At 48.3% G+C, this 16,337-nt stretch overlaps 1 protein-coding gene across 1 annotated transcript in view; it reads left to right on the top strand.

Moving 5' to 3' along the window:
• The first annotated feature begins 408 nt into the window (after positions 1 to 408).
• The window catches only part of Acad9 (acyl-CoA dehydrogenase family member 9), a 29,036-nt gene continuing 13,107 nt past the window's right edge, over positions 409 to 16,337 (top strand). The window contains exons 1-8 of the mRNA XM_075950447.1: positions 409 to 642; positions 6,452 to 6,545; positions 8,178 to 8,279; positions 10,825 to 10,931; positions 11,695 to 11,795; positions 12,553 to 12,631; positions 13,476 to 13,650; positions 15,396 to 15,469. Of these exons, the coding sequence (XP_075806562.1) occupies positions 472 to 642; positions 6,452 to 6,545; positions 8,178 to 8,279; positions 10,825 to 10,931; positions 11,695 to 11,795; positions 12,553 to 12,631; positions 13,476 to 13,650; positions 15,396 to 15,469 (903 nt within the window). The 5' untranslated portion in view covers positions 409 to 471. The remainder of the gene's footprint in view (positions 643 to 6,451; positions 6,546 to 8,177; positions 8,280 to 10,824; positions 10,932 to 11,694; positions 11,796 to 12,552; positions 12,632 to 13,475; positions 13,651 to 15,395; positions 15,470 to 16,337) is intronic.

Genomic DNA, 16,337 nt, shown 5'->3' with positions numbered 1-16,337 from the left:
TGTTTCTAAGTCTATTTGCCTAAATCAATTCTTCTGCTTAAGGGCCGTGATGAGAATGAGCACACAGGCTCCCGTGTTTTGGGAGCCCAGATGGTACTTTATTTAGCAACTTGACTTCTGAGTATTTTCGTTTTCTTCTTGGGAAAATAACAAGAAGAAAATGCCTAGCCTGTTTGGATGATTAAAAGAAATTACAATTTTTAAATTACATACTTAGAAATTACATACAGCAGTGTTTGACGCAGAAGACAGCTCATAAACGCATTCCGGACCAAACTGTCCAACAGCTTTAGTAAAGGTTTCCTCCTCAGAGCCTCCTCTGGGATCATCTTCAGATGGTGCAGTGCGTGCGTCCTCAGACAGCGCGGACTAGCTTCCGGTTGCGGAGGGCTTTTCGGCCGGGGTAATTGCGTCATCAGGAGGCGCGGCGGCGAGACTTCCGGTGATCTGAAGGTTGGTGTGAAGAGAAGCATGTCTGGCTGCCGGCTCTTCTCTCGTCGGGCAGCGGCTGTGGCCGCGGCGGCGACTGCAGCGCGAGCTTCCCGGGTGCCCAGGGTCTTCACGGCGACGAACCGCCCTCTGCACACCAGTCTGCGGAGCTGCTCCTTCGCCAAGGAGCTCTTCCTGGGCAACATCGAGCAGGTACGGCAAGTCCTGGCTGCCCTCGTCCTCTGCTTCCGCTTTTCGTTGGTACCCGGCCGGAGTGTTTAAAAGACAAACACCTGAGAGGCTGAGCTCGGGGATATGGGCCTTTGATCGGGTCGCCGAGGTTTTTGTTTTGAGGCAGGATCTCAGTAAGTATTAGCCCAGGCTGACTCTGGACTCATTCCGTACACCAGTCATGCCTTGAATTCGTGATTCTCCTGCCTCAATCTCCAGAGTATTGGTGTGCAGTTGTGTGCCATCACACCCGCCTTCCTAGCTATTCCTTGTCAAGGAAATGTCTGGACTCCTGGAAGAGGTGATTACGAAGACATCTCCTTTTTCTGTCTGGAAATGTGATTTCTAAACAACACAGTCAGTGCCGCTTCTCTGGCTTCCCTTCAGCTCCGAAACTTTCCCCCAGGTTCCGTTCCCTTTGCAGAGCTCCACAGCCCAGCTTGTAGCAACCTTCAGGCCTTCACCTTGAGAGTGAGAAGGACTGTCAACGAATTTGAGTTCGCTTCTTTTAACTATGTTCCCTTTAGAACAGTCTTCTCACATTGACTGACTGACTGTATTACAGCAGAATCTAAGACACGGACTGGGGTGGCTGCCCTGCTACAAAGTTCAAAGCTAACGTTGAAGTGAGGGAACCATTTTTCCCACAACTTGTGACGGAGGGTGATGTGTCTTGAATTCTCGTGCCTTTCAAAGGCATGGGGAAAAAAGGGTCATTGCCTACCCTCTTTTAATCTTTAAATCCCCTCCCCCATCACATCGGCTTTGCTTCCAGTTTTACATTTATGTAGTTGATGAGAATCCCAACGGGTAGCTGTCCTCCCTGGTGTCATCGACACCCTACTACTATAGTGAATTGTCTACCCCTAGCAAAAGCTGGCCTGGCCCTTAGAGCTCAGCTTTCTCACTTATTCAAGGATAATGCTGCTTCTTGAACCTGTGCCTTCAAGCTTTGTCCCAACAGCCAATAGCCATCTCAACATCGCCGGATCTAAGTAATTGCTTGTCGTTCCTATTTCCACCCCACCCACCATTGGTATCTGATGCAGGGAAGTGCTCAATGCTTGTTCTGAGAAACCATTTTCTCCTTTATCTCCTTTTGTTAGTTCTTTGGCTTCTCACCCTGTAGACGTTGGCCAGTGTCTCTGGTGGCCCAGATGAAGTCGGGTTTTTTTGTTGTTGTTGTTTGTTTTGTTCTCTTTCTTTTTTTTTAATGTAGAGGTAGTGGTTGTGTTGATTGCTTGTTTTGACAAGGTTTTGCTGGAACTCAAGATCCTTCTACCTCTGCCTTCCTTCCTGAGTGCTAGATTGCAGTCGTATGCCACACCTAGCAAACAGGAAGTTTTCTAAAGTTCAAGTCCATGTTCTTTCTTTTCATTTACAGCCAGTCCCTTGATGAACTAATTCAGTGTCCTAGCTTTAAATCCACCTCTATTATTATGGTTCAAATTTAGTTTTCCACTCAAGAGTTCTTCCCTTAACCCAAACTCTCCTCTTAGATGTGTAATAAGCATCTTTGATAAGCATGTATAAAAATTCTCCCCTGTGTGGTCCCCCCCCAGTCTTGCTTTTTCCAGAAGCCTATTTACTGTAATAATGGAGGCTCTGATTTGACACATTCTCCAGTGACACCCTGATTCTTCTTATTGTCATAGTCCTCATTGAATCCTATAAGTAAATCTTTCTTTGTCTAACTTCAAGTTTTATTCCGAACCCGACTTCACTGCTCCTTCCTGGATCTGTCAAACACAGTTCTCAAAGCACGTCTGGGCCTTGATTTGACAGTGTCTGTGATACTTTAGAGCCTCGGGGGTGGGGAAAGGGAAAGTGTCCCAGTTACCTGTGCCAATGACTGCCACAGGATCAAGCCGGAGGTTGAATGGGTGAGGTTTATGTGACATTAGCATTAGTTACAGCTGCTTGGCTTTTGTAATTGACTTCTACAGTAGAAACACTTGAATAACAGGTTCTGTTGCTTTACGGACTTGAAAGATGACTTGAAAGATATGGATTGAAATTAAGCTCCCCTCCCATGCTGTCCCTCTTTCAGTTTTGTCTCTGGTTACTAGTGGATGCTTTCCTCCTGACTCCCATCATCTCCCCCTGAAGTTTTATTTTATGTTGTTTGTTAGGGTTTTGTTGGTTTTTTGTTTTGTTTTGTTTTGTTTGAGGAGGTTGTTTTGTTTGGTTGTTTTGTTGTTGAGACAGGGTCTTGTCGTGTAGCCCTGGCTGGCCTGAGATGCACTATGTAGACCAGAGTGGTCTTGAACTCATAGGAGTTTGCCTGCTCTACCTTCTGAGTGTTGGGATTAAAGGTGTGCATCACTGTGCCTTGACCCCTGAAGTTTTTAGCACTTTAATTATGTCTGGAGACCAGCTACCTGCCAGATATTCTGTTCTTGCCTAGTCTACTGGAAATCAGAATCACCCTCCTCTCACACAGCCATTTGACCAAGACTAAGTGACCAGTTGGGTTGTGAAGGTGATGGTTTGAGCTTCTGCACTCCTAGGAGTTGGCAGCCATGTTCCGAGAGCTGCAGACAGATGAGAGGAGCCATGTTTCCCTTTGAGTCGACCTTGACAGTGGAATGCTGGTGGGTAGCAGCATATTCCTTTAATAGAATAGAGACCAACTAGCCTTTTGTCCTTGGCCAGAGAAGCACAAATAGATTCTGGAGCATTGCTCATGTGGAGAATCAAGCACTTGAGTAATAGGGTAGCAGGCAGGGAAGAGTGAGGGCTCCCCTGTGATGAGGGGAGCCAAAGAGATGGGAGACTCCTGAACCTGGAAACTTGTGACCTGTCCCTGTTCAGCAGCTCTGGGTCCAAATCAACATCCCATATCAAGCAACTGTAGGGATGATTGGACCTCAAATGGTCACAGGCCCTCAAGCCATGTGGGGTGATTTCAAAGGCCAGCAGGGGACCCTGGCTAGTAGAAGTCATGTCATTCTTCAGGAGAAAAGTGTGATTCTTTGAAAGAAGATGGCCCCCGGAGGTTGTGGCACTATTAGGAGGTGTGGCCTTGTTGGAGGAAATGTGTCACTGTGAAGGAGGGCTTGAGGTCTCATATATGCTCAAGATACCACCCAGTGTGACAGTCCACTTCCTGTTGCCTTCTGATCATGGTGTAGCCAGCACCATGACGGCCCACACACTGCCATGCTCCCCGCCGTGATGATAGTGGACTGAACCTCAGAACTGTAAGTCTCCAACTCAATTAATTGTTTTCCTTGTAAGAATTGCCTTGGTCATGGTGTCTCTTCAGAGCAATATGAACCATAACTAAGATAAAGAGAGTGGTCATGAGAAGAGCTGGAGTCTCACACAGACATGGTTACTTCATGGCGCAAGTATGTCCTTTCTGACCCTTACAGCTACTTTCTCTGATGAACAGGATTGTGTGTAATGTAGGAGAAACTGCACTAATAGAGGACATGAAAGTTGCTCAAATCTTAGCCACATGTAAAGAGTGGCTAAGCTCAGGTTGCGTTTTTGTCCTGTGACCCTGCTACCTCACGTGTTCAACACAGGGAAGCAATATCCAAAACATAGGAAAGAGCTGCTCAAGGGGGCCATATATGGTGATTGGAATATGCTCTTACTGGGGAGCTTTCGAGCTCACACGAAGACTAATGTCCGTTTTATTGAAGAATCTGCTCATCTATTGTTTTGTACAAGATTCTCAAAGGATCTTGAGGAAATGTGACCTGCACATTGTTGGTGAGAAAATGGAAGTGCTACTGGAAACTGACCTCAAAAATTAGTAAACAGCAGGGGGTCTAAATGGAAGTCCCAGGCTCCTTGTTTATGGGGACACTCTCCACCCTTGTTATTGATGAGGAAACTTGAAAATGAGGATTCAACCCACCTGCATGCGGAGGAAAAATTGATGCAAATAGTCTTAGACATAAACCCCATGCCTGAAGTGTCATATGAGTTTTTTCTGCTTCTCTCCTGGGACCCGGTGTGGAAGACAGCACATTTCCCTCCCTTCTGCTAGTCACAGCAGTGATAGGGGCTGGACATCCAGTGTGACTGCAGTGATAGGGGCTGGACATCCAGTGTGACTGCAGTGAGAGGGCTGGACATCCAGTGTGACTGCAGTGAGAGGGGCTGGGAATCCAGTGTGACTGCAGTGAGAGGGCTGGACATCCAGTGTGACTGCAGTGAGAGGGCTGGGAATCCAGTGTGGCTGCCGTGAGAGGGGCTGGACATCCAGTGTGACTGTAGTGAGAGGGCTGGGAATCCAGTGTGACTGCAGTGAGAGGGGCTGGGAATCCTCTGTGACTGCAGTGAGAGGGCTGGACATCCAGTGTGACTGCAGTGAGAGGGGCTGGGAATCCAGTGTGACTGCAGTGAGAGGGGCTGGACATCCAGTGTGACTGCAGTGAGAGGGCTGGGAATCCAGTGTGACTGTAGTGAGAGGGGCTGGGAATCCAGTGTGACTGCAGTGAGAGGGCTGGGAATCCAGTGTGACTGCAGTGAGAGGGGCTGGACATCCAGTGTGACTGCAGTGAGAGGGGCTGGACATCCAGTGTGACTGCAGTGAGAGGGCTGGGAATCCAGTGTGACTGCAGTGAGAGGGCTGGACATCCAGTGTGACTGTAGTGAGAGGGGTTGGGAATCCAGTGTGACTGCAGTGAGAGGGCTGGACATCCAGTGTGACTGCAGTGAGAGGGCTGGGAATCCAGTGTGACTGCAGTGAGAGGGCTGGACATCCAGTGTGACTGCAGTGAGAGGGCTGGGAATCCAGTGTGACTGCAGTGAGAGGGCTGGACATCCAGTGTGACTGCAGTGAGAGGGCTGGGAATCCAGTGTGACTGCAGTGAGAGGGGCTGGGAATCCAGTGTGACTGCAGTGAGAGGGCTGGGAATCCAGTGTGACTGCAGTGAGAGGGCTGGGAATCCAGTGTGACTGCAGTGAGAGGGCTGGACATCCAGTGTGACTGCAGTGAGAGGGGCTGGGAATCCAGTGTGACTGTAGTGAGAGGGCCTGGACATCCAGTGTGACTGCAGTGAGAGGGCTGGGAATCCAGTGTGACTGCAGTGAGAGGGCTGGGAATCCAGTGTGACTGCAGTGAGAGGGCTGGGAATCCAGTGTGACTGCCGTGAGAGGGGCTGGGAATCCAGTGTGACTGCAGTGAGAGGGCCTGGACATCCAGTGTGACTGCAGTGAGAGGGCTGGGAATCCAGTGTGACTGCAGTGAGAGGGCTGGGAATCCAGTGTGACTGCCGTGAGAGGGGCTGGGAATCCAGTGTGACTGCAGTGAGAGGGCTGGGAATCCAGTGTGACTGCAGTGAGAGGGCTGGACATCCAGTGTGACTGCAGTGAGAGGGGCTGGGAATCCAGTGTGACTGTAGTGAGAGGGCCTGGACATCCAGTGTGACTGCAGTGAGAGGGCTGGGAATCCAGTGTGACTGCAGTGAGAGGGCTGGGAATCCAGTGTGACTGCAGTGAGAGGGCTGGGAATCCAGTGTGACTGCCGTGAGAGGGGCTGGGAATCCAGTGTGACTGCAGTGAGAGGGCCTGGACATCCAGTGTGACTGCAGTGAGAGGGCTGGGAATCCAGTGTGACTGCAGTGAGAGGGCTGGGAATCCAGTGTGACTGCCGTGAGAGGGGCTGGGAATCCAGTGTGACTGCAGTGAGAGGGCTGGGAATCCAGTGTGACTGCAGTGAGAGGGCTGGGAATCCAGTGTGACTGCCGTGAGAGGGCTGGGAATCCAGTGTGACTGCAGTGAGAGGGCTGGGAATCCTCTGTGACTGTCATACTTGTTTTTCCCTTTTCAGAAAAGTGTCTTCCCCTTTCCTGAAGTTAGTCAGGATGAGCTTAATGAAATCAATCAGTTTGTGGGACCACTGGAAAGATTCTTTGCTGAAGAAGGTTTGTATGGTTTTCTTTATCATTGCCATTTCCAGTATGTGGCTAATTGGATTGCTTACATTAGAAGCACCTTGGTGTTGTTGTTATTTTTTTTTAATCTTTTTATGGTTTATTTAACTTTATTTTATGTGCATTGGTGTGAAGGTATCAGATTCCCTGGAACTGGATTTTCAGACAGTTGTGAGCTGCCATGTGGGTGCTGGGAATTGAATCTGGGTCCTCGGGAAGAGTAGTCAGTGCTCTTAACCGCTGAGCCATTTCTCCAGCCCAGGTGTTGTTGTTATTAAGTTAAAAATAGTTCCTACTCACTGGGCAGTGGTGGCACATGCCTTTAATCCCAGCAGAGGCAGAGGCAGGTGGGTCTCTGTGAGTTCAAGGCCAGCCTGGTCTACAAGAGCTAGTTTCCAGGACAGGAACCAAAAACTACAGAGAAACCCTGTCTCAAAAAACCAAAAAAAAAAAGTTTCCATTTATAATAGAACATTCAGGAATCACCCAGTTTCTGTGGTAAGGAACTTCTTTGAAATGTTTCTACCCTGCTGCAGGCTAACACTTGTGTATGACATGCTAAAAGTGAGAACTAGAAAAGATGAATGTAGCTGAGGCCAGGCGGGTCAGACTTGCTAATCACATACTGTGGTAAAGGCTGTCTAAGATGGCATATTTGTAAGGTTAAGTCTAGATCTTTGTACTGGGTGTTTTATGAATCATCATGATCTGTGGCCCAGCACTTTCTTGGAGACTTTTTGCTCTTCTGGTTTCTTCCAGGGTAACGTCCTGGATAACTCATGTAACACACAGACAGGATACTGATATCAGTACAAGCCAGCTGACCAACATGCACTGGTGCATGTATATGTGTTATCGTATGCGCTGTTGTGTGTGTGCAGCCATGAAGGTACAGATACAGTTAGATTGTGAGGATTCTCGTGCCTCCTTTTATGACCTCACGTTACCTAGCTTCCACAACCTCTTGAAACATTTCGTTACTTACTTCTCTCATCACTGTAACGAAACTGCCTGGAAGAAGCCACTTAGGGAAGAAGGGGTTATTTTGGCTCATGTTCTGAGACTGTAGTTCATGGAGCTGAAAGTCTGGTGACAGAAGCAGATCTTTGTGACTGCTCCATCTCACACCCAGTCAGGACCAGGAGAACAGATGGTTCTGAGCTGGTACTCAGCTTGCCTTCTTGTCTCCCCTTTTAATATAACCCAGAACTGTAGCCTATGGAATAGCGCTGCCCACAGGGGAGGGTCTTCCCTCCTCAGTTAAACATTCTGGAAACTTCCTCAGAGACACACCCAGAGGTTTGATTTCTAAGTACCTCCAAACTCTGCTAAGTTGACAGATGAGTTGAGCCATAATAAAACCCTCCAGGAATCTGTGTCATGCTACACTGCTGTTTTACATGACCCTGGTCACTCACACCCAGGTCAGGAGAAAGACTCACTCAGCACCAGTGACTTAACACAGTTCTTATGAGCTTGATGGCATGACTCCAGCCACTTCAGATTGCAGACGTTTTCTGCCCCTGATATTGGTATACTATACAGAACCACTCTGTATACTTCTGTTTGTATGAACATAGCTTATTTTTTTTCTTGCTTAATTAAGATATTTGTTTTTCTCAGTGGACTCTCGAAAAATTGACCAGGAGGGAAAAATTCCAGTTGACACCTTAGAAAAATTGAAGAGCCTGGGACTTTTTGGGATACAGGTCCCAGAAGAATATGGTAAGTTAGGACAAAGGCCTTTCAGCAAGAGCTTCTCACGGTGGCCTTTTTCTAAATGCAGTCTTCCATGGACTTGAGTGCTGAACGGTGTGTAAAGCTGTGGTTTTACAGCTTTCACCTGCCTGCAACCTCCAGGTATTACCGGCACCTGAAAGGTCCTTGAGGTGTGGAATAGTACGCCAGGAACCCTTCTGAGTTGGACTGCTTTCCCGGCTCTGGGCTGCTTATTTGGAGATGTGCTATTTGGCATATTTCCCAGATCACAACTAATGATGCCATCAGGTCTTCTAGTTCCTTACCTATTGTGTCCCCAGATACTAATGTGTAAACCCCCTTCTACAGCAGAGGGTGGGCCCTCAAGTATACAGAATAGGTCCATAGTAGTGCCGAATCTGGAGCTGGTCCGAGCTGGGACACAGTGAAAGTCCAAGGAAATAAGGGTGGTGCCTAATTGCCTGCCTTGGCATCTTAACCTTGTTAACCTGGCTGAGTGATGGGTTTAAAACTGTTAACTAATGTGCCTTCCTTGAAACCTTAACATTTCTCAAGCACATTACCAAGTATGTGGAAGCTTTACTGTCTGCAGACTTCCTAAAGTATGCCCAGTGCCCAGGGCAGCCAGCCCTACATCTGTGGCATCAGCACCCTGCTTCTTCACAGAAATAGCTCGCTTGGCCTCTACACGAAACCGTTAGAGAGGCAACTCACCCAGTGGGCATCAGGGCTGTGTTCCCAAGGGACAGATGCCACCATCGTGTGCAGCCACACCAAATAGAGTAGAAAGAAGGTGAGAGGGACTGCAGCCTCGCTTCGTTAAAGAAGGAGAAGCAAGTGTTTGATCAAAAAAAGATGGGGAAGGGCGGGTGGTTGTGGCTGGAGGATCAGGAAGTGGGAATGCATGGAGGCCTGACATCATCAAGATATTTCCACAGCTGCGGAGGTAGCCCACCTGGGTGTGGAGGCATGCCGCCTCCTCAAGGGGGCTGTGCACTCTTATCCTCGCTAGATGGCTTGGCTAGTTACTGTCCTGAGAACTGTGGGTCTTACTTCTGTAAAGTGGATGTGGACACCTCTGGAATGTGAAGAGTAAATGTAAAGTCTATAAGTTCATTGATGTTTTTAGACCCTTTGTCTTTTAGTGCTAGAGCGGCAATTCCCAGAGAAGACCAGTTTTATACTTCAGGAAGTATTGGCAATGTCAAGGCACATTATCGGTTTGGACGCTGTGGGCATAGAGAGATTTGATATGACATCCTGTGGGTGGAAAACAGAAAGTTGCTCAACATAGGGCAATGCAGGGATGGTTTGCACAGCAGAAAATGAACACTATCTCAAGTGTTGCTCATTGTAGTGCAATGCAGGGATGGTTTGCACTGCAGAAGATGAACTCTATCTCAAGTGTAATGCAGGGATGGTTTGCACTGCAGAAGATGAACGCTATCTCAAGTGCAATGCAGGGATGGTTTGCACTGCAGAAGATGAACGCTATCTCAAGTGTAATGCAGGGATGGTTTGCACTGCAGAAGATAAACGCTATCTCAAGTGCAATGCAGGGATGGTTTGCACTGCAGAAGATAAACGCTATCTCAAGTGTAATGCAGGGATGGTTTGCACTGCAGAAGATGAACGCTATCTCAAGTGTAATGCAGGGATGGTTTGCACTGCAGAAGATAAACGCTATCTCAGGTGTAATGCAGGGATGGTTTGCACTGCAGAAGATGAACGCTATCTCAAGTGTAATGCAGGGATGGTTTGCACTGCAGAAGATAAACGCTATCTCAAGTGCAATGCAGGGATGGTTTGCACTGCAGAAGATAAACGCTATCTCAAGTGTAATGCAGGGATGGTTTGCACTGCAGAAGATAAACGCTATCTCAGGTGTAATGCAGGGATGGTTTGCACTGCAGAAGATAAACGCTATCTCAAGTGTAATGCAGGGATGGTTTGCACTGCAGAAGATAAACGCTATCTCAAGTGCAATGCAGGGATGGTTTGCACTGCAGAAGATGAACGCTATCTCAGGTGTAATGCAGGGATGGTTTGCACTGCAGAAGATAAACGCTATCTCAATTGCAATGCAGGGATGGTTTGCACTGCAGAAGATGAACGCTATCTCAGGTGTAATGCAGGGATGGTTTGCACTGCAGAAGATGAACGCTATCTCAGGTGTAATGCAGGGATGGTTTGCACTGCACAAGATGAACGCTATCTCAAGTGTTGCAGTGCCGCAGCAGAAGAGCCTTGATCTGGTGCCACCTGGATTGTAAATGTCTTTTGGTAGAAGGGGTTTGCGACATACTCAGTGGCTTACTGTTTGTGTAGATGTCTATATTAACAACTCAGCTTCATATATGTTTTCTTGCCTCAGAAATCTAAAGATGTATACAGAGATACTCTGGATAAGATTATAGAGGATAGTTTCCTTATGCTACTTTTTGTTTTTTAATTTTCTTTTAAAGTTTCTGCTGTTACTTTAAAATTAGAAAAATAAAATAAATCCCTTTCCCCAGCTGGAGAGTCAGCTAGACTGGTCTGTCTTCCTTAGGTGGCCTAGGCCTCTCCAACACCATGTATGCCCGGCTTGGGGAGATCATCAGCATGGACGGCTCCATCACCGTGACCCTGGCGGCACACCAGGCTATTGGCCTCAAGGTCAGTTGTCTGAGGTCCTATGTTTGGCTTTCTGGGGGAAGTAGGAGACAGGGGACTGCTCCTGTGACATAAATGGGTTTGATCACTCAGGGTCTAGCAGAGAAGCCCAGCTGCACTTGCACATGAGACAGGCTCGTGCTGTCTTTGGAAATGCACCCTTTCCTGTCCTGTCTGCACACACTCCCTGCCTGCTCCCTGAAATAAAACATGGTGTTGGGAGGGACAGCTTCAAGGGCACACAGTCCTCAAGGTTTCCCATTATCCGGGGCAGTTCTGCTGTACACAGGTGAAAGACAGTTAAATGGACTCGGCATTCAGCTTTGCAGCCCAAGATTAGGTGTCCAGACCGCAGTGATTTAGCAACAGGGTTGGAGTTGGGGAGCACAGCTTTGAAACTGTACATTCCCATACTGGGTGAAGTTCTAGCACCCCCTGTATTCACATTCCATCATCCAAACCTTCCTGTCCATAAAGGAGAAGTCCTCAGCTTGTAAATCATACCTGACCCATGGTCTCCCAGGATTGCCCTGAGGTAAGCAGGGATGAGAATCCTAGGTGTTGGCTCCAGAGCTACCACTGTGGCTGGACCTTGTGCATAAGTAGTGGGCCTTTCCTCAGCAGGTTGGCCTTCTAAGCAGCATCTGAGGCTACTGCCTCTGAACTCATACTGTTTTCTCTTGAGTGAAGTAAATATTGTCAACAGAGGGGCTGCCCTTAAAGACACCTCACTCTCAACTTCAGTTGGTCTGTGTGTTTCTTTTAGGGGATCATCTTGGTTGGCACTGAGGAACAGAAGGCCAAGTATTTGCCCAAACTGGCATCTGGGGAACACATCGCAGCCTTTTGCCTAACAGAGCCAGCCAGGTCTGTCTCCTCAAAATGTCACCTGTGTACTTGGCACCATCAAAGGTCCCTGGGACATGGCACTTGTGTGGAGTGGCTGGTTTGTATTTCCTTCTCTCTGCAGCCTTCAGAATCAACAACTATTGATAGGATAGCAATCTTCTCTCTGGCCCATTGAGACTTACAGATGGATTCCTACAGCATCTACTAAGTCAGTGTTTGTGGCTCACAAGCCTCATTCAGACTTGAGTGAGTCTTTCAGAGCACATGGGTGGATGGCAAGTCCACATTTCCAGATTAGGAGCTGAAGCTCAGAGAAGTTGTAACCAGTCAAGGGTCACACAGCAAGGACGAAGCAGGCCTGGGCAAGACTCAGATTCTGTTACAAGTCCAGCGGGGCCCTGTTTAATCGTGTTTCCCTTCACCTGAAATCCTGAACAGGCTTCCTCCTGCTGTGGCCGAACCCACACAGGGACTCTGCAAAGCCCTTGTGGAGCCCATTTCCGTGTGGGGCTTCTGCCCAGCCTGTCTCCACTACTGCCCTTTCACTTGCTGTCCACACAGATCTCATTGGTACAAGTTTTACTGGAATGTTCCCTTCTGCTTCCAGACTCTGACCATGTTTCTTGTTCAAGCATCAGAGCGCAAGTGGAACAGACATGGTTTTTTTGGTCTGACTCGGTGTTTTAAAGGCCTGTCTTATTTCCAAGCCCTCAGAAGTATTTTAATCTTACTCACAGTATTGTTCCCCCTCGGTCACATAGCTCTGTCTTTGCAGTGGGAGTGATGCTGCCTCCATCCAGACCAGAGCTACGTTAAGTGAAGATAAGAAGTACTTTGTCCTCAATGGCTCCAAGGTATAGCCATGACCTCAGTGCCCTGTCTGCTCTAGCAGGCCACTGACTCTGCGTGTCCATCTTCTGTACATCACACTGGCCGTGTGCTGCTCCTTTACCTGAACAGCCGAGGCACCGCTGAGTGGCTGGTCAAGACCCTCAGTGGCAGAGGCAGGACTGGAGCAAGGCCGTCTGACCCCATAGTCTCCTTGATTCTGTGCTCACAGCTGCTCTCGTGTGTTGATTTTCAGTTCTGGTTCCACACAATTTCAAAGACGTAAAGTGTAGTGCGGTGCACTCATGGCCCTGGCACCCGCTGGAGGAGTGCACACTCCCGGCTGCCAGTCCTTCCTCTGCTGGGTGGCAGCTGCGAGGTTTCATCAAGGACTGCTTAAGGATAGAACACTGAAATGCCGTTGGCAGTTGGGGGAAAGGATAACAATGGCCTCTTACCTAGTTAGCGTTCAGATTTCCTGCTCATCTCTTACTAAAAGTAAATAATTCCCGTCCGTTGCAGTCCATAGAGCGCTCTCCTCATCCCCACTTTGGCTCCTTTGGCTGAGAAGTAGATACAGTACATAACACTTGTACCCTTGTGTCTGTGCAGCAGTGATGAAAAGGTCTGTCAGTGGTTGGGTCTCAGTGGAGCTCAGAGGCCATCTTAGTGACTTCAGCTATGCTCCAGCCCTGCCCTGCCCTGGAGAGACCTAAGCCGCGTCTGCTCCTGTGCCCATTCACACAGGCTTGGCTTATATGGGGCTTTCCTCCCTGTCTTCCCTGATGCGGAACATCTGCGTGTTGGCCTGAAATTCAGTGGGTGGGTGGAGCTGAGGGGTGTCTCTAAGGATCTTCTGTTTTTCCTCAGGTTTGGATTACCAATGGAGGGCTGGCCAGTATTTTTACTGTATTTGCAAAAACTCAGGTGGTTGATTCTGATGGTTCGATAAAAGACAAAATCACTGCATTCATAGTAGAAAGAGACTTTGGCGGAATCACTAATGGGAAACCTGAAGAGAAATTGGGCATTCGAGGCTCCAACAGTAAGTGTGGCAGACCCGAGAGACACGTTCACTGTCCACTCTGATAACGATAACGGAAAATGACATCTAATTGCTTGTGGTTTCGGTTAAGCATGTCCGCATAATCAAATTAAAAATGCAGTCACAGCCTATGCTCCTTGGTGCGTTCAGCACTGTTGATTCTAGGTCAGTGAAGTTGGTTGGAATCTCAGCCTTGATGGCACAGTAGTGGATGTCACACAACCACGGTGTCTGGAATAAACATCCTCTGGCAGGCCAACCCATCTCTTTTCCTGGAATCCCTTCCTCTCTCTTCCTTCCATGCAGACCTGCCTTTCCTTCCCTGGTCAGCCATTGCTTCAGTGGAGGCTGGTGTCCTGTTTGTTGCTCCATTCACCCAGTACGGCCACGGCATTCTTAAACTGTTCTCGTGTAGTTTCAGAGTGGCCACCCTACAAGGGATTGTGTTCCTGGCACATCAAGGCCCACATTTGTGTGCCCTGTGTCTGTGGAGCTGAGCATTTCAACAGTGTCACTTCCCTGTTGACAGCTGGGAAGCTGGTGCCACAGCAACATGCAGGACCCCAAAAGAGGGTCCAGGAACATAAGATGAGGTCAAAAATCTTCCCCGAACCCAGTAGAGTATTCTTGCAAAGAATGGCCAGATCCTCTAGCCCATGTAGCCAGCCCTTCAGTGTGACCAGCAGACAGAGAGGTCATGTCTTGTGGGCATTTCATCTCCACACTTTGCCAGAGCAACAGCTGAGTGAAAATCATCAGGTCAGCTTATGGCACTTGGCCTGATGGTCCCTTGAACCCTGACCTTCCGTATTCTTAGTCTCTCTCTCTCTCTGGTTTAACCAGCCAGGAGTTAGGTTGTTTGTGTAGCAGAACATGCAGGCGGTGCTGCAGGGACTATTGTGCTGGGGCACTGTCCCAACCCTGCCTCACCTGTGAGCCTCACTGTGTCACTCACAGGGACCAGTGGAGCCTGTGTTTCTTTCAGGATTGCTGGTGGTCCCTGGCTACAGTGGCCCTGTCTGTCAGACGCTTCAGGATTTAGCTTGCAGCTGTAGGATTTTATTTCTTTGGTGGATGCTTCGGTCTGAAGGGTGCTGATGAATTGGTTTAGATTACTGTGTGTCTGCACACATATGACTAGCTTCATTCCATCTGCTAGCACCGCACCAAGCTGGGAAGATGCTACCCCATATACAGGGGTATGACTGTGTTAAATATAGGGAACAAGAATCCTGTTGAATCTGGGTTGGAAGAAATGCTGGTGTGCTCTATTTGCCTTTCTGTCTTTGACTATTTTGGTCCTCTCAGCCTTTGTTAAATGTTACCTTAGAAAAGTCTGGCATAGCCTTTCAAAGAATGATAGCCGCCCTTGCAGCCATGTCTCTCCGTGCTGTGCTGTTTATTTCCACTGGTCCCTGTGAGTGACACAGTGAGGCTCACGGGGTGAGGCAGGGTTGGGACAGTGCCCCAGCACAATAGTCCCTGCAGCACCGCCTGCATGTTCTGCTACACAAACAACCTAACTCCTGGCTTGTTTATTTCATCATAGCACTGATCATGTGACCACGTTCCTGCATTTATTGAGTGTCTTTCTGGCCAAAGGATGAGCTCCGTGAAGGCAGGAACGTGGTCTTTCTTCCCTGCTCTTCAGGATGCTAAGAGAGTGACTTAGTCACAGGCCTAAGGGTCAGGAGCTCACTGGTTTGCATGTGTTAGTCACCATCTTTCAATTCCACGTGTTTTAGCTTGTGAAGTCCATTTTGAAAACACCAGAGTGCCTGTGGAAAATGTCCTTGGAGAAGTTGGAGGTGGCTTTAAGGTGAGTTGAAGGCCAGTCTCATGTGAGTGCTGTGCCTTTTCACGTGTGAGTCTCGTGTTCTGCTCTGTTTTCTCTAGCACGTGAGCCTGTGCTTTATCTGTGACTGTGTGTGTGTGGCTCTTAGGACATCAGCACTGTAGAGACCGGAGGAGTGGCTTGCCCCTAGAGGAGGGGTCTCACTAGGATGAGGAATCTTTATCTTTTTCCTGTGTGAGGAATGGATTTCCCTTCCCTAGTAAGTGTGAAAAACAGAAGTCCAGGTTCCAAGAAACTAGCACCCTGTGTCTTAACTCCCTCCCTAAGCTTTTCCTCTTATAGTCAGGTTTATATTGTAAAGATTTATTTTCCTGAGATTAGAGTCTTACCATGTAGTTCCAACTGGCCTGGAACTCACTGTAGACTACACTGGCCAGAAATCCACCTGCCTCTGCCTCCCTAGTCCTGAGGCGAAAGGCGGGTACCACCTATTCAGTTGGATTTGTTTATTTCTATTTTATGTTTGTATGTGAGTGTCTACATTTGTGCATGTGAATTGCATGTGTGCCTGGTACCTGCAGGGACCAGAAGGTTTCTGATCCCCTAGAGCTGGAGCCACAGGTGCTGAGAACTGAACCTGAGTACTCTTCAAGAGCAGTAAGTGGTCTTAGCTCCTGAGCCATCTCTCCAGCCCCAGATTTATATTTTATTGAGAAGAGTTTTATGTGACATTTAATTTGCCGTTTTAAATACACATGCCTATCATTTTTAATATATTGTCTGTTGTACTTCTCGTGCCATGCTTCCAGTTCTACCCCCATCTTTTGGCAACTGCTGTTTCCTTCTGTTCTTTGGGTTGTGGATGGTGAGCATTTCGTACGGCTGGATCGTA

This window comes from Microtus pennsylvanicus, chromosome 16, assembly GCF_037038515.1.
Source record: "Microtus pennsylvanicus isolate mMicPen1 chromosome 16, mMicPen1.hap1, whole genome shotgun sequence".
NCBI classification, from domain to species: Eukaryota; Metazoa; Chordata; class Mammalia; order Rodentia; family Cricetidae; genus Microtus; species Microtus pennsylvanicus.
Note: the sequence above shows the minus strand (reverse complement) of the source record. Positions and strands in the feature narration are given on the sequence as shown.